Below are 23,811 nucleotides of genomic sequence, written 5' to 3'. Positions count from 1 at the left end.
AGATTCAAAGAATTGACGGTTTGTTTTTGTGTTTTTCTTTTATGTTTTTGATACACTTCCTTATAAACTCACTCATGGTTACTTAGTTTTTTGTGTTTTTTTGTTGTTTGAGATTGTTTGATCCGCTAGTACATATATGGTATACTGAAAAGAAATGCTTTGATTTTGTTTTGTTTTGTTTTGCATAGATTCATCACTTATTTATATGATCCAGCAGTACATATATGGCGTACTGGGAAAAAAAGTGTTTTGATTTAGTTATATAGATTAATCATTTGTTTTGACATGCAATTGAATTTTAGGTTGTGAATCAGCACTACATATGTGGAGTAGCGAAATAACATGATTTTTTTTTTGTATTTATGCAATTTTCATGCTTGATTAGATGTATTATGTTGAAATTTTCACTAGATCTGATTATTTTAGCTTCATTTTGTTGGTTTGTGTTTGTTTTCAGTTTATTACACTACATTAGCTATCAGTATATATATGATGTATTGTTTTAATTAAGGGTAGGTATCTTTAAGATATAAACATGTATCTCTTTTGTATATATGTTTGTCATTTATCTTGAAATCCCTATTAATTTGTTTATTTTTTGGTATCTTTAAGATATAGACCCATATTATGTCTGTTTACAAATTTGTATTTCTTCTAAACTGCGTAATATTTTTTGACTGCGGTTTAGCTCATAAATATATGAATTTACTTTGTAGATTACTAAACCTAGTTTTAGCTATCATGCTTTCATAGTGATTGTGATCCGGTAAGGAACATGTTGCTAATTATATTCTAATAGGTTGTATCTATGAGTAGTTGTCTATTCGTTTGATGGTATGCTGTCATTTTCGTGTCTGGGTATTACCATTTTTATAGAGGAGTCCTCTTGAACATGCAAAATTGGCTAAGAGAATTGGTAATGCTATTCTCTCTTATTAATTACAGTACACCATGGTTATAGGATGGTGGTGTGAAAAATGTTTTACGGACTGAGTTGAGTGCATATTCGATGTACTGAGAATATATTGAGTACATATTCGGTATACTGAAAAATCAGATGCTAGTAATCCCCACACTACCACCCAACGCAGTATGTTCGAACTAGAATAAAACATACAATACATAGAAGATGTACTGGATTTTCTGAGTAGTGCATAACAACTATATTGGATTTTCGTATTCAAGTAAAAAAAAATTACTGCATACCCATCTTCACACTACTACCAATGCAGTATGTTCGAGACTAGAATAGAACATACAATACATAGCAGTTGTATTGGATTTTTTGAGAAGTGCATAACAATTGTACTTCAGTTTTTGAGGTTGAAGATGTTTCTGATATTGCATTTGTTTCTTTCTTTACAGGCATGGAGAGATAGTCCTTGTAGTTCCTGCCTAGATGCTTTCTACATGGATCCGAAAGTGCAGCAACAACATCTCAATGTGTACTAAAGTTGTATTCGGCAAGCCTCCATACACAGGTTCGCCTAGAATTACAATATTTTAGAAATTTGATTAGCAAGGGTAGTAATTTTGTGGAATAGAAATGTTATGGAGTAATAGCTAGGTTTAACCTTCCAATGTTGCCACAATCCTAAATCTCGTTTAGCTTACATTCGATGGTCACAGTGAATATATATGTGTGTGTGTGAGATGAAGCCAATATGTACTGACGATTGTGGAAGGAAGAATAACCATCTTAGCATTACGCATAGGTTTTGGATGGAATTGGTTGTGTTTTTGAATGCAATATCTGTTAGGATGCTTAAAATCCACTGAAAATATGAGAACATCCCTCTTAATATTATGCATAGGTTTTGTTTTCATTTCCTTCAATAGCTGAAATATTTTGTTTTCTCTTTAATAATGTCCAGGGAACATCACCAATGATGCTAAACAAGTTAAGCTGGGGTTTGGGAAGAGCACTGGGTATTACTACAGGTTCACTTGTGAAATTATGAAGAACGGTTTTAAATACGTGGAGTTAAAAGTGAACGAAAATATTTTATGTTCGTTTTTTTTCTCCAGATGTACTCATTTTTTGTATACTTTTCTCAGTATATATTAGATGTACTCATTTTTTGTATTTGAAGTTTTTCTCATCGTATATCAGATGTACCCATTTCTTGAATGTGAATTTAATATATATTTAGGAAAAAACACTTGATAGCTTTTGTTCAAGTATATAAACTGTTAGTTGATATCGATATATTTTAGTTTTTAGTACAACCAATATATGACATTTCTTAATGTAAAATTTGTATTTTTAAGCACAATTAATATGTAATTTCAGTACATCACATACATACTGTAGGATTATACTATAAAAATCGACATAGTTTTTGTTTTTGTTAGCCATAACATACTAATGGAATCGAAATCTATATAATCGTCGAATAAAATTAGTATTATTCATTGTATTACTTATGGTATTCTACACAGTTAAACATAAGAGTAAATAAAATTAGCTTACTCCAACATTGCAGCTACATTAACAACCAATATATACATCAAGGGTCCAAGATTATAACAAAAAAGAAGAATAGAAGATAAACAAAGAGGAAAAAAAAATTAAACATAAAACTAGATCTTCCAGTCCAGTGCTACCAATACCAAGACCACCACCAACACTGCCACTACTAAACTATGTCTCGCGGCACCAATACCTGTCACATTATAAAAGTTAGTTTCATGTCAAAATGAGTATGTAATGCAGTTGGACAAGATCTAAATAACTTTCTTGACAACCTTACCTGCAAAATTAATTAGTTTTGTTTCAGTATAGCATTTATGTATTGCATATTCATAATTAAACATATAGTTCTTTTTATAAGTATGGGCGTTATGTACTGGAAACTTATAGTGCTTCACACACCTACAATTATATACAAAAGCATACTGTGATGTTCAAACATTGTTTTTTATCAGTACGAGAGATATGTACTTACTCATACTATCTAACAGGTGTATATACAATCATAAACGAAAGCATAAACAAAGTTGTTCAATGAGTAAGGGTTATGTACTACAAATTTATAATGCATGACACACTTATGAATCATATAATAGTTGTTATTTAATCAGTATGGAAGTTATGTATTGCCAGTAAATAATGTTTAAAACATACACAATCACATAGGTAAGCATAAACATGGTTTTTTTTCTATCAGTATGTGAGATATGTACTCAAATCCATATTGTCTAACAGATATAGAATCATAAATGAAAGTATGTTAATGCCTATTTCATCAGTATGCGAGATATGTATTGATGGATCATTCTCTCATAAACCAAAAATATCAAGCGACAATGATTTTTTCCAACATAATTTTTTTTCACCAGTATAGCAGATATGTACTGGTAGATCATGGTCTTTGGAAGCAAAAATAACAAGTTGCATGTTACTTTTTCATGATTGTTTCTAGCATAATCTATTTTTTCACCAATATAAGAGTTATGTACTGGTGGATCATTGTCTTTGAAACCCAAAATAACAAGCTGCATGTAACTTTCATGATTTTTCACCAATATGTGAAATATGTACCGGTGGATCATTGTCTCTTAAACAAAAATTATAAATAAAACTAAAATAAAACATATCTAATACCTTTCTTCTGTGAAGTCGATACTCCTTTGTTGGGTTTTTTTGTTCACGGATTTGGTTTTCCGTCTTGATGATTCTTCAAAATCACTTTCTTCTGATCTAAGAACAGTAGTATCTTCCCGTATTTCTTCTTGTTCTCATTTTCTCTAATTTTTTTTGACCTAGATCGAATCTATGTATTTTTTTGAAACTTTTCTGACCTAGATATGAAATTAGGTATCGGAAATGATATACGAGTGATTATTGATGATTTTTTTAGTTGTTTGCTTTCTATGATTCAATTAAAAACATTCAATTGAACGGTTCAATATGGATTTTATCAAATGATTTTCGGTTTTGATTTACGTTTTATGTTGTTTTTTTTAATGGGTTTTGATTTTGCGATATTGGTTCTGTGGAGACCAGAAATAGGATATCGGGAGAAGGAGGCTGCTTCACACGTTTTGTTAGAAGGGCAGGAGTGTCTTTTTCATGTTTTAAAGTAATTTGGACCTCATAATAACAATAAAATTCGGTAGGACCCTATAATAAATAACTAGATGGGCTTTGGACCAAAGAAGAAATTTTCCATTAAAAAGCGACTCTGGTGGGTTCGAGCCCAGTTAGCTAGAGCAAAAAAAAAAAAAAAAAAAAAACAAGGATTACCATGCTTAAAAAGAACGACTCTGCTGGGGATCGAACCCAGAGTCTCTGGTTTCGTAGACCAGCGCCTTATCCATTGGGCCACAGAGTCATTGTTGTTGATGTGATGCTTCACCTAGTCATATTCAAAAACAAACTACATCTAACCGTCCAGTCCAGATTCGAAAGTTCTCAGTGTGTGAGCACTGCCAGCAGTGCTTTATCTATACGGCTTTAAGCCTATAACTGAACATTATTGAGGCATGAAGATTGGCGACCGGTTCTCGAAATGATTCATGCAGAGTTGCAGAAACGAAGGGGGTGGGGAAAAAGGAGTGTTGATTGGATTTCAAGCAGCATCACATATATCCACACAAGTTCTTAAAGTAATACCCAGTTTTCATTCCACATTTACACGTTTTGGATTTCAGCCACTTGTCTATTCGAATGGCAAGCTTATGAATTATAGGTATGATAATAACTTACTAATAGCGAGTTGCATTATTGAAGAAAGAATAAAAGCATCGTATAAAGAAAGTAACGATAAATAAAGAACATTCTGATCTAAAACAATGGATATAATTTATAAATATGCCCAAATTATTCTCTTCTTCTTGCAACCAATTACTATCTCTTTTTCATTTCTTAAACTGACCCGTTTTTGTTCTCTCTTTGTTTCAGTGTCTCCCTTAAAGATTAATATATGGGATTACCAAATGAAATCTTAACCAACAAGAACAAAAATTAAATTATAGAAATGGACTAATTTAATGTAATTTCATGGCTCCTACTTGCGTATATGTATGTCTCTCACAAGATTCCAGCATAACTTAATTCTTTTGATCACCAATTTGCAGACCCATATGCTGCTGTTACACCTATATATCTTGTACCATGTTAGCACTAGTGTTTTGTAGCAGTGGTGATGACGATATTGAGTTTAAATTCGTCTGGCTCATATAGATATCGTTTAACGACTCATGAGCGGAATTCTAACATTCCGGCAAGATTAGTTAACGGTTTGAGTTCGAGAGTTTCTTCTTTTAGTTCTTCAATATTTTTTGTTTCTTCTTTTGATCATTAATTACATGACTAATACTTGTTTCATTTCTATATTTTAAGGTAATTCACCGGAATGTCTCAAGCCGACGTCTTCTTATGGTGGATGTAAGAACTTCCAAGGAAGAAATGGAAAAGGTCGGAAAGGAATTGGAGTCATTTCTTCTAAATTATCATTATCAACAGTTCTCAGCTCAGGGTCTAGCCTCGGACTACTTCTTGACGCGTATGACGATGAATATGGTGGTGTAATCATCGAGCCAGAGCACTTACCCTCAGAAGCAAACGCATTTGCATCCATTCTTCGCACTTCACTCTCCAACTGGAAACTTAAGGTTAATATCTCCTTCAAAAAATTGCAATCAATGAAATTAATATGCTCTTCTATATGCATTGGGAAATTACGTATATGTGCACCATTTCAAACAATAATGATGCAGGGTAAGAAGGGAGTATGGCTCAAGATATTGCAAGAACATGCAGATCTTGTCCCAGTTGCTATTAAGGTAACTAACATGGATTCTAACTCGATCAAATACTTGTACTCGCTGTGCACATCATCCGCCGGAAAAATGTTACTTTAACATTGATTTGTCGCCAACAATTTTCTTCAGGAGGGTTTTGATTATCACCATGCGGACCGTGGGTATATAATGTTGACATACTGGATACCAAATGATGAACCTTGTAGTCTTCCTGATGGTCCAACTCATCAAATTGGTGTTGGAGGATTCGTGATGAATGAAAATAAAGAGGTTTTGGTTGTCCAAGAAAATGTATGCCCATGTCAATGCTCGGGTGTATGGAAATTGCCTACTGGTTTTATCAACAAGGTACAACTAGTATCAATTCTAATTCTATTTTGCCAACATGCCATAACGGACTCCCAACTCCGTTTGTTGTGTACTCATATTATTCTTTTTTTGTAGTCTGAAGAGATATTCTCAGGAGTTGTAAGAGAAGTGAAGGAAGAAACTGGGGTAAGACATGATCAAAACTTAGCTAGTACTTCATCATTATATTCTTCGAAAGATTAATCGAGAACTCTTGTTTACTAACATTTGCATCTTTTATGTTCAGATCGATACGGAGTTCTTAGAAGTGGTAGCATTTAGGTAAGAAAGTACTGTTTTCCATCTTGATAAACCCATCGATTATTCTACAAAACCATGGAAAATCCAACTTTAAATTGGAATTTGCTAGGCACGTCCACAAGGTGGCTTTCGAGCAATCAGATTTGTTCTTTGTGTGCATGCTTAAGCCTTTATCATGTGACATAAGGATTGACGAGAAGGAGATACAAGCAGCAAAGGTAATTACTAGTGCTATGCCGCAGATCAGTGCATGGTCATGACGCTGTTATGCACATAAAAAATGTACTTGAATCAAATTAACATTATTCATTTCATACTATTAAATCAAGTTCTAATTCGTTAATAATTTTGGTTTGGACACAGTGGATGAATCTTGATGAATTTCTTAGCCAATCCTTCTACGAAGAAGATCATATGTCGAAGAGGGTGATTGATATTTGTGCCGCGGCCTACGAAAATAATTACAGTGGTTTTATTAATCATCATTTAACATCAAAATTTGATGGAAAATTGTCTCATCTCTACTACAACCATGAGATGGTGAAGAAATTGTATTGATGATATCAATCATTCTTAAGATGCGTAAGTGCCTCGACTAGATTTATTTTTCTGTTTTTCTCACGGTTATCTTTGAAACGAATTGATTTACCGAAAAACTTTGTGACTTCTCTAAGATGCATGATCAATGTGCATAAGAAGAAGAAAAATAGCATCATGTTAAAAGATTCCACTGATATTAAAGTTATCTGTGTAAACTAGCACCAAAGGTATAAATATCAAAACAAATTAAGTAGATAATAAATTTAATTCATCAGAAATTTTTGTTTGGTCACTCACATGGATGAATATTGATGAAATCTAGGGTGCACTATTTTTACAAGAAAGTGGAAAACAAACCAATATCAGCCTCTCAGCCTTGGGCTAGCTTGTGATTGTCGATCAATGATGGAAGAGTTATTCCCCCATAGCCTGATGCCAAGTTTCGTACAATTTGAGGCAAAATTCAGGCCTTACGCACCATGAGTTTTAAGTATGATATATATTGATATGGACATGAGGTCATGCCTCGTGACTTAAAAATTGAAATCCGATGTTGAGGGAGTCCATGAAGACACACAAGAGTCAATAACTGCCATTTCGTTGCGCATGGTTTTGGGTTGAGGTGATGATGTATTTGGCATTCTTTGTTCCAGAAATCATGACAATTTGAAGGACCAAAGCCATCCATATGTTATTCCTTTTTCATGTGCAACTGAGATGTCATATTTGACCTTCCTTCTTGTTCAATCTCTACGTCATATGCGGGTATTGTTGCATGTAAACCATGCGTTGTTGACAACGACTATGTCAAATCCTTTTCAATTACCTCCAAATTTCCCATAGTTTACAGTTTTAGTGCTATAAACTGTTGGATAAAATATTTTCGTTAACGATTTGTCAAAAATACGACCCGTGCTATAAACTGTTACGTTTTTTGTTATTTTTATCCATTTGCAAACTCACGGTGTTTGTTTTCCTCGTAAAAGACCGTACAAATTTTTGTTGTCAAGGTGCAATAGTGCATAAACAGTTTTCCAACTTTATATGCAACAATGTCCTAATCAAGAATCACACTGTTTAGCTAGGGTCGAGATCGTCTGTGCCACTGCTTGTGTGTGCCCTATGTACCATACCAATAGAAACACGCCACATCATTCCTCTCATTAACCATGACTAACTAAATAGATTTTCTACTTATACAACACTAATCGATTAGGAAAAATAATTAATTAGTTAAAGAAGATATTACAAATCCAAGAAAAAATACCGTGTTTTTATTGGTGTGGCACATAGGGCACACCCAAGCAGTGGTACAGACGATCTGGACCCGTTTAGCTATGACCGGATCCCCTTTGCATTACTTTAATGTGGCACTTTTCGTCGTACGCATTAATGCAATTAAGTAGCTACCCAAAAAGCGTGATTAGTGGTTGTTTTTTCCATATTAATCAAAAAATGATTCAATAGTAATCAATCAAGATATGATTAATTTAAATTTAATATCCTCTAGTGGGCTATATCGGATGAACCTGTACTTTTACATAAAAAAAAATTCACTAAAAAAACAACATATACTTTGTTGCTAAAATAATACAAAAAAAAAAAAAGTAAAGAATGTGCGTGGTACATGACTTCATTTTTGTACCACGTAACCTTATACACTCTCTATGTCTATCAGACAGTGACAAATACCTACATCTACACGTGCTCTTGATTAATTTAATTTGAAATTTGCCACCTTTATTTGCTATACTCACGCCAATGACCACCTCAGGCTAGGGGGTCAACTTTTCAGTTTTTCAACCTTCATTTTTATTCTTGAAATCTTGTGATTTTCAACCATCAGCTTGCTGCATATAATCCTGCAAATGAAATTAATTTATTTGCTTGTCGGTGGCATTTTTAAGTGCATGCATGATGCCTTGAGACGTTCCCTTATAGATGTTTCCAATCATGCAATGTAAGGTCACGCCCAGGTAATACTGAGGTCTGAGGACCTGTAAACAATAACCGGCGAAAATTATTCGGAAAATTACTTATTTGTCCAAATATTTTTAAAACATGGTTCAAATGGACAAATAAAAATTATTATGGGTGAAATGGAAACCAAAAAAATAGCAAGGATGAAACTGGATTCATCATGACTTTAACTTAAAAAATAACAAGGATAAAACTGGATTCATCCTGACTTTAACTTAAAAAATAGCAAGGATGAAACTGGAAACATCCTGATGTAAATTAAAAATAAGAAATTTTTTTTGAAAATAGGCAGGATGAAACTGTTTATATCCTGACTATTTTTACATTTTTGTCCATTTAAACAGTATTAAAATCTAAATGTCCTTTTCACTCAGAAATTGTTTATTTTGGTCTTTTTAACCCATTTTGTGAAAATTATTGTACCTAGAATTGTGGGGAGGTCAGCAGATGGCACATGGCCAGGTTTCTAATGAAATAATGATAAGTGCATGTGCTAGTATTCTCTGAACCAAAACTGAATCCACCGACTGACACCATCTATAAGCTATGGGCTTATCTGTGGTAGGAATTTCCTGGATCAGTTATTCTACTTATCAACTGCACCTATATGTATATGACCGTAAACAAAAAATATAACCTGCCCAATACATTTGACAAACGTATTACCAGCTATCTAATGAATACTTCCTTCGTTTGTAAAAAAAAGAATTACTATCAATTTTTCAGTTTAATCTATTTTATGTTAGAATGAAAACCGATAATATCTCTTCTCCAAAAACGAAAATAGTATCGGACGGTTCATATTTTAGTTCAAAAAAATCGTACGGCTGCTAATAAGGTGCTAGATTACAACAGGAAGGGTACTAAAACTCATACAAACACTTTTCTTGCATGGAGTGTGCCACTGTGTTACCTCTCCCTGTAATCTGGTAGCCCTATTAGCAATATTAGAAATGGCGACACAGTAATCCAACTGCAGAGTAATGTGACCCAGAAATCAATTTCAGGACAATCCCATTATTCCCTAAAACTCTAAAACTATTTTTCGGATTGCACTCCTTCAACAGTGCAATTGAACTCATATTTTGGACAAGTGATCGTCGTCTTCTCTTTTTTCACTCTGCCATCAGATCGCTGCAATGTTGTGCAAGCAATATGAAGGTACACGGCCCATAGTTACGTACATGGCCACCTAATATTTGGGGGACATGCCAAACAAAATGTCTCTCCATCGTAACATGGTTGTACTTTTATTAGGCATGTCGTCCTTTCGTTAGGTATTTACTTACCGTACCATGTCAAAGCATTGCAATAATGAAAGTTCCACTATACGTTTGGAACCTCCCGGGATTGCATAAGTTTCACTTTTTCTTACTTTTTTGATCAGACACAAATCTTAGCTTTATTTGGTAAATGGTTTTTCTTTTTAAGAACTATGGCTTTTGTTAGATAGTATTTGAATTCCATTCTTGACTTTCTATCTTTTTGATTCATTTCTTTGGATGCCTATTATTAAACCTGGCTTGATTGGGGTATACCCAAATTAATTGGGGTATACCAAATGAGACAAAATAAGGTCATTTTGAAGTAAAACACAAAGCCCCTTATCCACATATTTACAAAAATGGCTAATCTATCCTTGATTAATTAACACTAATAAATGCGATTAGGGTAATTAATTTAGTTAGTTAATTAGTTGATTGAAATTTTGGAATTAGGTTTTATATTAGATTGAACTCATGGATATGGGTAGATTTTTTTTTGTTTTTTTTTTTTTGAATTCTACTTGTATCGGAAATGAAATCGTATCAAACACTTATAAATATGGGATTGTAGAGCTGCTGGGTGATTTTATACTCAAAATTATAGAAGGAATCAACATTTTCAGTTCTGAAAATATGAAAAGTCGACAAGGTCTACGGATGAAGAACATGTCGACTATATCTGGCCGGCAAGGTCTGCGGATGAAGAACATGCCGACCACTTATGGCCGGCAAGGTCGATAAAAAAAATACCTTGCCGATTATGGGATTTTTGACATACAGAGAAGGTGTTACAAATGCATGATTAGTCGGCAAGGTATTAATTTCATAACCTGCCGACTAAAATATAGTCGGCAAGGTATAGAGATGGATATCCCGCCGACCTTGTAACTGCTAATTTTAGAGATGAAAAGTCGGCATGGTATTCAAACTTATACCATGCCGACTATATTTTAGTCGGCAAGGTCGACAAAAAATACCTTGCCGATTTTTGGTTTGTTTTGATTCTTCGTTTTCTTTTTTTTGATTTCACATGTATAGTTAGAGTGTAGAAGAAAATTTTTGATTTTTTTTTCTTAATATGTTTTGGTCGGCATGGTTTTTTAGTATGGGCAGTTTGGTCTTTTAACACCTTTTAGACACCTCACGCTAGTTTGGGTAGGAATAAAATGAGTATACCCCAATTAATCTGGATATACCCCAATCTCGCCGGTTTATCAAACATTTTCGAGGATCTTGTTTGAATTTTGTTACAACCCACGTTTTTCAGTTAAGAGTCGTAAGACGTGAAATTTACGTCAGCGAAAATCAAAAAATTCCTTACCAAGTAAATTTGGGTCGCAAAACAGATTCAGAGGCATGTTTGGTGTCACTCAACAAACCCTGAGTCACCTTGCGGAACATAGGTTAGGATGGACGTATATTTGGTGTCACTCAACAAACCCCGAGTCACCTTGCGGATCATAGGTCAAATAGCAATACACAAATTGGGTCTGTGGCATCTGACTTTGTGGGCACTTCCGCATATAAAACGGAAAATGGGTCATTTGTAAAAATATTTTTAAAACATGGTTCTAATGGACGAGTAAAAATTAATATGGATGAAATGCTAATTTGACTTAAACTTAAAAAAGAACGAGGATGAAACTGGATGCATCCTGATGTAAATTGAAAATAAGAAAAAAATATTTCAAAATGGGTAGGATGAAACTGTTTACATCCTGGCTATTTTTACATTCTCGTCCATTTAAACAAGATCAAATTTTACATGTCTTTTTCATCCAGGAATTGTTGATTTTGGTCTTTTTAACCAATTTTATGTATATAAAATGTTAATTTGAAATTGCCATTTGATCGGTTAAGTAGCTAATTGACAAATGATAAAATTAGATCAAAGATAAAACTGACATATCAAATGTGTCTATTCGCCTGAGAATATGCACAAAACTGGACTTATAATTTTGATTACAGGAAAGATTTTGAGTAATAATGGCATGTTTTAGATCATTGTGCAAATTTTGATTCATGGAGGTCTCGGGTAGTTGCATCTCACAAATAAATTGTGATGCATTGCGATATTGGAGCCGTAGAGGTAAGTTTTGGATTATGATGGAAAATTGTAGACTACAAGATGAATTTAGCCTAAGGTCACTCTATTAATTTCAGGTCACAGGAAAAAACGAATATGGATCACATAACAAGTTTTCGTTTACTTTGTTGATTTCAGATCATAGGACAGACGAAACTTGCAAAGCCCCTAATAAGGGTACAAATTGCTTGGGGTGTACAAAAACACATATAGGACAAAATATATATTGATAAGGAATTGGTGCACCCTTTGCATAAAAAAAAAAAGAATTGGTGCACCCCAGGAAATTTAGTACCCCAATTAGGAATCTTGAAAATTTAGATCACGTGAGATATTTTTAATAACAGAAATAGTATGACAATGAGGTAAATTATTGTCAACAATCATACATTGTATTGTGAGATGGAAACTGGGTAACATGGCATATTTTAAGTCACGTAGGTAGACTAGATAGGAAGATATTTTATTCTCGTTTTTGTCGAAAAAGAGGCAAGCCTCAACTGTACTGATAATAATAATCCGATTTAAAATCGGTAGAGATTACAGACTCAACCAGGAAATTTCCGTCAATTACAAGTATCTCAAGAAGACAACAAACACAATCACAATCAGGCCATTCAACAACAAAGTTACAAGACTTAAACTAAAGCAGAATCCTAACCATTTCAACCAACTCTAAGAAGTAGATTAAGTTTAAATGGCCTAGTTTGGATTAAAAGTAAAGCATCCAGCCAATATAAGAAACCTACAATCTGTAAAAGTGTTAAGATCCAAAGATCCACAAGGGTGTTTCTATAAACATGGTAAAACATATGAACTAGGTATAAAAGTATCCAAAGATCCACCCATTTGTCAAAAGTTTTTTTCAAAGTAACAGTACAATACCAAAGAGGACATAAATCGATCATCACGGATTGAAATCGGTCGGTTATTAATTATCGGAATCGATCTGAAACTATGAATTGTCGGTGTCTCTGGTGCTCTTGATGGTGCCTTAGAACATATTGCTGCCTCTGGTGGCTTTTGAGGACCTGCTCTAAAATCCTAAAACTGAAACTACTAGTTGAAACAAATCTACATCTAAGAAAAGTAGATCGATGAAATACCCCAAAACAGGAAGATCACATAGACCTAGAAAGAGAGTAATTGAAATCCGATCTTTCCCAACATCGGAGAAAATCACAGATCTTTTTAGAGTTGATGAAGATGAAAATGTTACTTCGAGTTTGATATAGTACATCATTCAATGTATCAACTATAGAATTTGACCCATGGAGTGTGTATCAATTATGACAGTTGATATCTGGAACGTGTATCAACTATGGCAGTTGATCCCATACAACTGTTTGGTTTACTTGCTTTGAAAGTCCTTTATTTTCCTAGTTTAGTTAGATTTCCTTTTTCTTTTCTTTTAGTCGGTTCTTGAGAACCTATTTAAAGGCCATGCCTTCTTGTTTTGAGAATACATAATTATTAATCAATTATCAATTTTATTATCAATTATTAAACTCTAAATTCTTGATCCTAGAAGCAGGTTTTTATTAAGTTTTTGGCGAAACTTAAACCCTATCTTAAAACCCAGTAATTAGTTTGCTTTCTTCTTATCCGTGCTACACTAGTTGGTATCAGATACAGAGTTTTTATATTTTTATCTAGAAATAGATCCTTACACAGCTTCCGCAAACTCAAAACCCTATTTTTCTTTTCAATGGAAAAACTGATATCAAAGCTATGATGAAAGAACTCTTGAAGACATCAATCGCTAATCTTAAAACTTCTCTCGAAAACAAATTTGAAACCAGTGAAACTAGCATCAAAACTCTAACAGATAAATTGGATACTATCGAAAAGATGTTAGTATTTTATGGAGAGTATATAGACAAGTTATGGAAACATGCAGGACTGGATGACAAAGATATGCCTAAATTAAATGATGATAAGGAAGAATGAGAAAAGAAGACATGAGAAAAGAAATACGATGAAACAAAAACTGGTTATTTAGTTCAGAACACTTCTATTCCTGACAATGTTTCTCATATCCTTCAACACAAAGAGCCAGTACATGGTTTTCTTAACACTCCAAAAACCCCAGTTAATGTGACTATCAACCTTGATGAAGATGACAAAGTCGAGGAACAAGAATCACAAAAGTGGATGGACGAAAAGAGATTAAACTCTACTATGAATTCTTATGGAAATCTACCAGAATACAAATTAAAGGCTGATATACCTTATTTTCATGGTGGTTTACAAATTGAAGGATTACTGGACTGGATTTATGAGGTCGAGTCCTTTTTCAAATTCATGGACGTCCCTGAATCTTCTAGAGTAAAACTGGTAGCCTATAAACTGAAAGGTGAAGCTGCATCTTGGTGGGGAAAATTATGTGAAGATCGAGATAAGTATCACAAACCCCCTATATGTACTTGGACTCGCATGAGAGGTTTATTAACAGACAAGTTTTTACCAAAAGATTATAAGCAACAAATGTTTATCAAGCTTCAAAAATGTCGACAAGGAGCTAGATTGGTTGAAGAATATGTAGCTGAGTTCTACGGTTTGGTTGCTCATAACCAATTAAAAGAAACTGAAGAACAATTAGTTGCACGCTTTATAGATGGTTTGAATAATTTAATTCAACAAGGGATGAAACAATCAGCGTTTACAATGGTTGAAGCGATACATCGAGCTCTTAAAGTTGAAATGTGTGTGCTCAGTACTTCTCGCCAAGCAAATCCACGACAAGCTCGTTATCAATATTTTTACAAAGCTTCCAGACCATATAACTAGTCTTATGGTTACCAGGGTGAAAAGGGTTCAACAGTCGTTGTTGATCCATATTCACAGAGATCAACTGTCTTTGTTGATCCACATGACTGAAGTGCAAGCCAACCATATCAGCAACAACAAACAACATATGTTCCTTTAGACACTGCTCCAATGATGAATATACCATCTGCTAAGCCACCTCAGCTAATCCACAACGAGATGTTGTTCGAAATGCTAGAGTTAATCAATTTCAACAACAATTTACACCATTATCTAAACCCTCTAATCCCTATTCAAAGTTTCGAAGAGATAGATGTAACAAGTGCAACCAAACTGGACATACTTCTAGTGATTGTCGCAAGTTTCATGCTTACAATAATGAAAATCAAGAAGAAACACAAGAAGAAGAAGAACTAAGAGATGATGAGTTTAATTATTTACAAGAATATGAGACTTATGATGCAGATTTTCTTGGAGTAATTCGACCAGTTTTAATCACTGAACCATGTATTACACAAAGGTATCATATTCTTAAGTCTCATTGTATCATTGAGGAGAATCTTTGCAACATGATAATTGATAGTGGAAGTACAGAAAACTATGTTTCTGCAAAATTGGTTGAGAAGCTTGGTTTACCTGTTACTTTTCATCCAAAACCATATTTAGTTGGTTGGGTAAATATCTCTTCCACTCAGAAAATCACTCATCAATGCTTAGTAAAAATTTCTTTCCCTGGCTATTAAGATTATGTTTTGTGTGATGTTATTAACATGACCGCGGCAAGTGTATTGTTGGGAAGACCATGGAAGTATGATATTCGTGTTGTTCATAACTGTTATGAGAATACTTATACCTTTGTTCATGAAGGATTTACCAAAGTTTTGTGGCCTTTACAATCTTCTTTTTCACTCAGAGAACCAACAAACAAGAAGACGACTGCGTTAGTAGTTACAATTGTTCATTCTTTGAACACTCATTCTTTGAGCTCTCATGAAGTTACTAAACCTATGGTGGAGATTCCAGACAAGGTAAAACCTTTATTTTCTTCTTTTACTGACTTATTTCCTGCTAAGTTACCAATTATTTTACCTCCACTTAGAGATTTACAACATCAGATAGACTTCATTCCTGAAACTTCTATTCATAATCAACCTCATTATAGGTTAAGTCCTAAAGGGCATGATATATTACAAGTTCAGGTTGATGATTTGTTACAAAAATGTTTGATAAGACTTAGCAAAAGTCCTTGTGCTAGTCCGGCCTTTTTAGTATACAAGAAGGATGGTGGACATCGTATATGTATAGACTGTATTAAACAGAGTTACTATACCATATAGGTTTCCCATACCAAGAATTGATGACATGATTGATATGCTTTCTGGTGCTAAAGTGTTTACAAAGCTTGATTTGCGTTGTGGGTATCATCAAATACGTATCCGTGAATGTGATGAGTGGAAGACAATACTCAAGACAAAAGAAGGCTTATATGAATGGTTGGTAATGCCTTTTGGTTTACCTAATGATTCTAGCACCTTTATGCGTCTCACGAATCAAGTTTTGCAACCTTTTCTTGGAAAATTTGTCATTGTATATTTTGATGACATCTTAATCTTTAGCAACAGTGAGGAAGAACATCTTACACATTTATCTCAAGTTTTTAAGGCACTTCAAGACAATGTTTTGTATGTGAACTGAAAGAAGTGCACATTCTTTACAAACCGAGTCACTTTCTTAGGCTATATTGTGTCAGATACTGGTATTTCAGTGGATGATTCTAAGATAAAAGCAATTTTTGATTGGCCTGTTCCAACTTCTATACGTGAAGTACGGAGTTTTTGTGGATTAACTTCTTTCTATAGAAGATTTGTGAGGAATTTTAGTACTATCGCAGCTGGTTTGACAAATTGTTTGAAGCGTGATACTTTTGAATGGACTGAAGAAGCAGATAAAAGCTTTAATTTACTCAAGGAAAAGTTGTGTAGCGCTCCTGTTCTTGCCATGCCAAATGTTGATAAACCATTAAGATACACTGTGATGCTTCTATTGTTGGTATATGTGATGTATTATATCAAGAAGGACATCCAGTTGCATACTATAGTGAAAAGAATCAGATACAAGGAAGAAGTGGTCTACTTATGAGTTGGAATTAATTTTTCTTGTTCAAGCTCTTAAGAATTGGCATCTTATCTTATTCACAGTGAGTTTGTTGTGAATACTGATAATCAAGCTCTTAAGTTTTTTAAAACTTCAACGAAGGTCAATCGAATGCATGATAGATGGTTATCTACTATCAATCAGTACACATTTTCTATTAAACATCAGAGTGGAAAACTGAATCAGGTAGCCGATGCTTTGAGTAGAAGAGCTCATCTTCTTGTCACTCTCAAACATGAGAGTTTAGCTTTTGATTTCTTAAAGGATATGTATAGTGAAGACAAAGATTTTCAGCAACTATGGGACAAGTGTGGCTCTTCAACAGTCAGTGTTGATGTTTTCTCATTCAAGAACGATTTATTTTTAAAGGGAATCGTTTATGTATACCATAAGGTTCTCTACGTCTTCATCTAATCCAAGAATTACGTGGCACTGGCCTTGGTGGACATTTTGGACGTGACAAAACTATAAATTTGGTTGAAGAACGTTATTTCTTGCCTTTTCTTACACGTGACGTTCAAAAGTACGTACAAAAATGCATGGTTTGCCAGCAATCTAAAGGCACTATTGAAAACACAGGTTTGTATACTCCACTTCCAATTTCAGATGCTCCTTGGTTGGATATTAGCATATTTTGTGCTTGGTCTACCACGTACTTCCAGAGGGAATGATTCTATTATGGTGGTAGTTGATCGTTACTCAAAAATGGCTCACTTCATAGCCTGCAAGAAAACTACAGATGCCTCCAATGTTGCTTATTTATTCTTCAAAGAGGTGGTACGTTTACATGGAATTCCCAAGACAATTACTTCTGATCGAGACACTAAATTTTTGAGCTACTTTTGGAAGTCTTTATGGATGCGTTTGGGAACAAAACTTCAGTATAGTACAACTGCTCACCCTCAAACAGATGGACAAACTGAGGTGGTTAATCGATCTTTAGGAAATCTGATTAGAGCCAAAGTTATTGAAAGAAAATAGAAGCAATTGGACAATTTTCTTCCAAATATGGAATTTTCTTATAACACTTCGGTTAATAAATCCACAGGTAAGACAACTTTTGAGATTGTTTATTCTAAGGTTCCTAATCATATTTTAGATTTGGTGGTGCTTCCTAAGATACATAAATCAAATGATAAGGCAGACAATTTTATTGAGAAAGCTTCACTCATACATCAAGAAGTAAAGTCAAAGCTTGCAGATTCTAATCACAAGTACAAGGAAGATGCAAATCAACATAAAAGACTTAAGACTTTTGATGAAGGAGAATTGTTATGATTCACCTCAGAAAATAAAGATTTCCTACTGGAACTTACAACAAGAATAAGATGAAGAAATATGGACCATTCAAGATTTTTAAGAAAATCAGTGATAATGTATATGTTATTGATCTTCCATCAAATTGGAACATCTCTATTATCTTCAATGTGCAAGAAAATTTACTTTTCATGGAGAGAATGAAGTTCTTTCTATTCATTAACTCGATGACGAGTTTCTTTCAAGAAGGGGGGACTGATGTAGTACATCTTTCTATGTATCAACTATGGCAGTTGACCAGCCCCTGGAGCGTGTATCAACTATGACAGTTGATCTCTGGAACATGTATCAACTATGACAGTTGATCCCATACAACTGTTTGGTTTACTTTCTTTGTAAGTCCTTTACTTTCCTAGTTTAGTTAGATTTCATTTTTCTTTTCTTTTAGTTGGTTCTTGAGAACCTATTTAAAGGCCGTGCCTTCTTGTTTTGAGAATACATAATTATTAATCAATTATCAATTTTATTATCAATTATCAAACTCTAAATTCTTGATCCTAGAATCAGGTTTTTATTAAGTTTTTGACGAAACTTAAACCTTATCTTAAAACCCAGTAACTAGTTTGCTTTCTTCTTATCTGTGCTACACTAGAGTTTTTCATAAACCAGGACTAAAAATGATGACATGTTATGATTTCTTCTCCGAGATAGATCACAAACCATAACTACATCAACAATCACAGATCTATAAAACAAACCCTGAAAAAATCGCAAGAGAATCAACAACATAAAAGACTAGCAGTGTGAAACATGGTGTAATAGAACTTGGGTGTTGATTGATTTGCGCAGAGAAGATTCAGGCGGAGAATGTTTTCGTTTCAGAGTTTTTGGGAAAGAGAGAGTTTTTCACGATGAGTTTTTGGGGAAGATACACCACTCGCGGACTACTTGAGCATTTTTTTCATCAAGCACCACCACAACCAAATATATGGAATATGAATGGCATTTAACTAGTAGTTACTTTAATTCAGACAAGCTTTTGATTTATTAATCAAGTGTTTTAGCAAGTATCATCAGAACCATCCATATGTCAAATGTTTGGTTGTGATGATGCTAGATCAAAATGCTCGAGCAGCACAAGAGAAAGAAAAATTATGAACTAAATGTTTGATTTTTTTTTATATCTCATTATGCATTTTACTGTTTTAGAAAAATTAATTTTTTTCAAGAAATAAAGAAGAGACAGAAAGTAGAAAGAACGGAGGATTGAAAAAGAATTATATTATTATGTGTATAATTACATGGAGTTTAAATCTCTATTTATAGGTTACATGATATTTCTACCCAAGTACTAGAAAACCTCAATGTTAAATACAATGGCATTTTATTAATAATAAATATTGGGTTATAACACTCCCTTTGATAACCATCATGGCTAAGTCATTACAAATAAATCTTGGGAAACTCAGAAATGAAAAAACATGAAATTGCATAAGCATGTAAAGACTCAATCAGTGTATGACACATACATGTTACCTCGTTAAAACCATGAAAAGAAAAAATCTATTGGGACGAAACCTCAACGGAAGAAGAAAAATATAAAGGGATAACTACAATAAATGCACCTTTGATGATGGTGCTATCCATGATAAGTACTTTAATCAAATCTTAGTTTATAAATCTTTGATACAAGACTTTCCAATTTCGTTGAACGAAATTCTTGAATGCAGAAGATTATTGTGAAGAAATTTGCTAATTGATGTAATCTTATTTTGTAATGCACAAGCAGTACTATCTTTGATTTGTACGCTTGGTGAATCTACGATTTATTGCATTTATAATAACGATAAGCCGACAAGATAGAGTTTGCATGATATTATAAACTTTACAATAACAATAAGCCAACAAACTGGGCTTCAAATTATAATCACAAAATATAGTGTCGAACTCAAACTTATAGGTTCAGTGAATGAACCGTGATAAAAAAAACTTCATTGTTGTTCGAAAATAATTCATGATCCACATGATTTAAAAAATCACAATTGCTAAAGGTGAGTAATCGTGACACTCATATTATACCAGCTTTAGCAAATATTATACCATTTTGAGTTGGTATCCGCCTTTAGAAAATATAATACCAGCTTTTAACATTCATATAAAAAATGACTTTAATGTTTCAAAAATAGCTCATATCCTCTAGGATTTATTATTTTAAGAATGTTTGAGCTTCCAATTCAGAGACCAATTATTAATAAATGGATTGGCATTTTCAGTGTTATAATGCAGAGTCCGGCTATGTGCACCCCGGTGTCATTACCATATTTCCCATGTGTCTGTTTGATTTTCCATCTCCTCCACATCCCTTTTCGTATTCCTCGTTAATTCAAGCAAGAGCGTAGATTCCAGTTAATAGAGGCGATTTCTGCATCAACAATCTAATCAAAGATACTAATCCATAAATTCGAGATCCACTAAAAGCCAAATTCGATCCACCATGTCGTCTTTCCCGTCAAATATACACAATAGGGTATGAATATCATTGATTTTTGATCAACCTAGTTGACGGTTCTATTTTCTTATATATATATATATATTTTTTTTTTGAAGCATTCACGATTCTATTGACTGTTGAAGATTCAAGGGGTTTTAGAGAATGAAGTTATTTTGAGTGATGGGTCCTGAATGATTATCTCAGAACATTAAAAACAAGGTTTTGGTCGCTCAAACGACTGATAAGGAATTGTAATTTGTTTCTTAAATATCCAGAAAAGTATTTGGCAATGTATTTAGATTTGTGGTTAGGGGGATTAAATACTTTGATCTGTTTGTTTATTTGAAGAAAAAAAAAGTGATATAAATCCAATAAGATTATAGACAAAGAAACAAAAAAAAATCAGAGATTAAAGAAAGATTAGATATCTGATGTACTTAATTGTAAAATTTAATGAAAAAAGACCAAAACAGATAAACAAACAAGTATGAAAGATAAAAAGAAGTAGAAGAAGAACAAAGAAGAAATAAATAGAAAATGTAATTTTGAAACTTGTGTTTGGTTTAACTAAAATTAAAAAATAGCGAAATAAAATAAAATTTATAACACTAGAAATCCCGTTAATTATATCCAATACTGAGGAGAGAAATGTTGTACCCGCGGGTGCACATAGTCACACTCTTATAATGTGTTGAGACTAGTGTTTGGTTAATGAGAGACCATTAATCCATACAAATATCGCTCATCCGGAGCTATATTAATATGGGCTTCCTGCATCCAATTCATCAAAGACTTGCGAAATTAAAACAAAACAAAAACACATTTGGAAACTTTGAACCGTCTCTGTATGATACATGTCCATACTCCATACACTTTATCTCTTTTAAATAAAGATTCAAGAATGTCAATTTAAATATACCAAGGGACATACATGAATCGAGTCCAACAAACTCAATAAATATCTACAATACAATTTACAAGCTTACAACTTGGAAGCTAGAGTCGGAAACCCATAGAATTTTCTCCTTCTCAAATTTCTAATCACTAAATCAATGCACATCCACACAACCAAGTTCACGTGCATGGATTATTTGCACTTTTGGGTGAATTTGTACTTATAGGTCTACAAATCAAATGTTCTCGGATGACAATTAAAGTATATATGTTCCAACATTGCTAATAGGTATTGGTTACTGAGAAGGGTACTAAAACCTATTGGTTTAGGTTTGCTAATAAGTATTTCCAATACCTCTTATATGATTTTTGGTACCTTCCCCGATAAGATGGTACCTTCATCAACATCCATAATATATTAAACCACTTGATTTCCCAGTGAGCCTGTATTTTGTTAGACGAAGTACCCAACATTGCAAATGGAGTGTAACAGTTATAACAGTTCACTACGAAGAATATTATATAATACATATTTTGGTGTCCTCTTAGTAAACTTGTTTACCCCTACGAAGTTTTGGGCTCAAAGAAAATTAAAATGACGGCACAATCATGCGCCATATAACAACTGGTAAAAAATAAGAGAGCGGGGAGAAGAAAATTACCAAAATTACAGTTTATTCTCAATCTACCTTATCAATAACAATTTACAATATGTACGGCTAATATTTTCACCACACTAATAGGACCCAACATCCAGAATAATCCGCTTAACTTGTTCACCAAATTTCAACACACGACAGATGACTGATACAAGTTGTCAGTTAACAATAATACTCCCGCAAGTATAAAACTCCACACTCCTCCATCTTTCTTTTCCGCCAATATAAGAAAAATCAGAAAAACAAAACTGAAAACGAAAGAAAATTTTGTCAACATCCCCGTGAATTTCAAAATCCAAAATTTTTTCTAACTTTTTGATTTATAAATATGTCGATTCTCACTTCAATTTCCTCAATTTCAACTTCAATTTTGGTGGAGTTTTTTTTTAAGGGATTTGATTACTAAAAAATCATCATCTACAAATACAAATTCTGATCTTGTTGTTTTTCTTCTTCTTCAAGTCCAACTTCTAAGAATGTCTATTTAAGTATGCTAAGGGACATACATGAACCGAGTCCAACAAACTCAATCAATATCTACAATACAGTTTACAAGTTTACAACTTTGAAGCTAAAGCCGAAAAAGCCATAAAATTTTCTCTTTCTCAAACTTCTTATCACTACATCAATACACATCTACACAACCAAGTTCACGTGCATAGATTATTTGTACCGGTGCGGCTACGATGTGATCGGGCTACATACTTCATATGTTGACATATTTTATGAAGTATAATTATTATTTTTTAAAACAACTTTATTACCTAACTGTTTGTCTTTATTTTGTTGTTAACTTCCTACTTTTTTCCAAAAAGTAAAGCACTTAAGGGGATTTGGAGGGAACATGTTTTTAAGTTATATATGTGACAAAAGTAAATCTAAAAGTAGACGGAGGGTATTTTTACTCATATACATAATACTTCACTCATTTGGGTAAATTTTTACTTTTAAAGTCTATAGATCTAAAAGTGATATCTTCAACTTTTTTTTTCTTGAGATCAGTAAAGAAGAAATTAATATGCTTGACCCCAGTAATAATAAAATGTAAATATATTCCAATATTAGTAATAAATGTCGGATTACTGGCAAGGGTGTTAAAACTCATATAAGCAAAACGTTTTCTAGTTTATCTTATATGAGTTTTAGTATCATTTCCGACCACTTGTTTTCCCATTGTAAAGTTGTATTTTGTTAAATTAAGTACTCAATGTGTCATTTTCTAGAAAGGTCATTATCATCTATATAAGACAAATTAAAAAAATATTATGTTTTATGTGAGTTTTCGTATCCTCACCAGAAAACTAGTATACCGCGTTAGCCGTTTCAGATCAAATAAAA

The 23,811-nt window shown here is 33.4% G+C and overlaps 1 protein-coding gene and 1 non-coding gene across 2 annotated transcripts; one reads left to right on the top strand and one right to left on the bottom strand.

Annotated features, from left to right (window-relative positions):
* Positions 1-4,264: 4,264 nt before the first annotated feature.
* TRNAR-ACG lies at positions 4,265-4,337 on the bottom strand. The gene has a single exon. It is a non-coding gene; the product is annotated as a tRNA-Arg (tRNA).
* Positions 4,338-4,915: 578 nt separating this feature from the next.
* Positions 4,916-7,258, top strand: LOC113296058 (nudix hydrolase 8-like). The gene is made up of 9 exons (XM_026544397.1): positions 4,916-5,244; positions 5,348-5,619; positions 5,725-5,790; positions 5,899-6,117; positions 6,214-6,264; positions 6,365-6,399; positions 6,488-6,596; positions 6,742-6,960; positions 7,241-7,258. Exons 1-8 carry the CDS (start codon positions 5,151-5,153, stop codon positions 6,934-6,936), a joined length of 1,041 nt encoding a protein of 346 aa, XP_026400182.1. The 5' UTR covers positions 4,916-5,150; the 3' UTR covers positions 6,937-6,960; positions 7,241-7,258.
* The last annotated feature ends 16,553 nt before the right edge of the window (positions 7,259-23,811 follow it).

This window comes from Papaver somniferum, chromosome 7, assembly GCF_003573695.1.
Source record: "Papaver somniferum cultivar HN1 chromosome 7, ASM357369v1, whole genome shotgun sequence".
NCBI classification, from domain to species: domain Eukaryota; kingdom Viridiplantae; phylum Streptophyta; class Magnoliopsida; order Ranunculales; family Papaveraceae; genus Papaver; species Papaver somniferum.
This window is presented reverse-complemented; position numbering and strand designations above follow the sequence as displayed.

Bases quoted from the DNA above. Each gene is read 5' to 3' on its own strand.
- LOC113296058 (XM_026544397.1), top strand. From the start codon at position 5,151: ATGACGATATTGAGTTTAAATTCGTCTGGCTCATATAGATATCGTTTA. The intron at 6,118-6,213 runs GTACAACTAGTA...CTTTTTTTGTAG, and splicing joins CTACTGGTTTTATCAACAAG to TCTGAAGAGATATTCTCAGG. The intron at 6,400-6,487 runs GTAAGAAAGTAC...GGAATTTGCTAG, and splicing joins TTAGAAGTGGTAGCATTTAG to GCACGTCCACAAGGTGGCTT.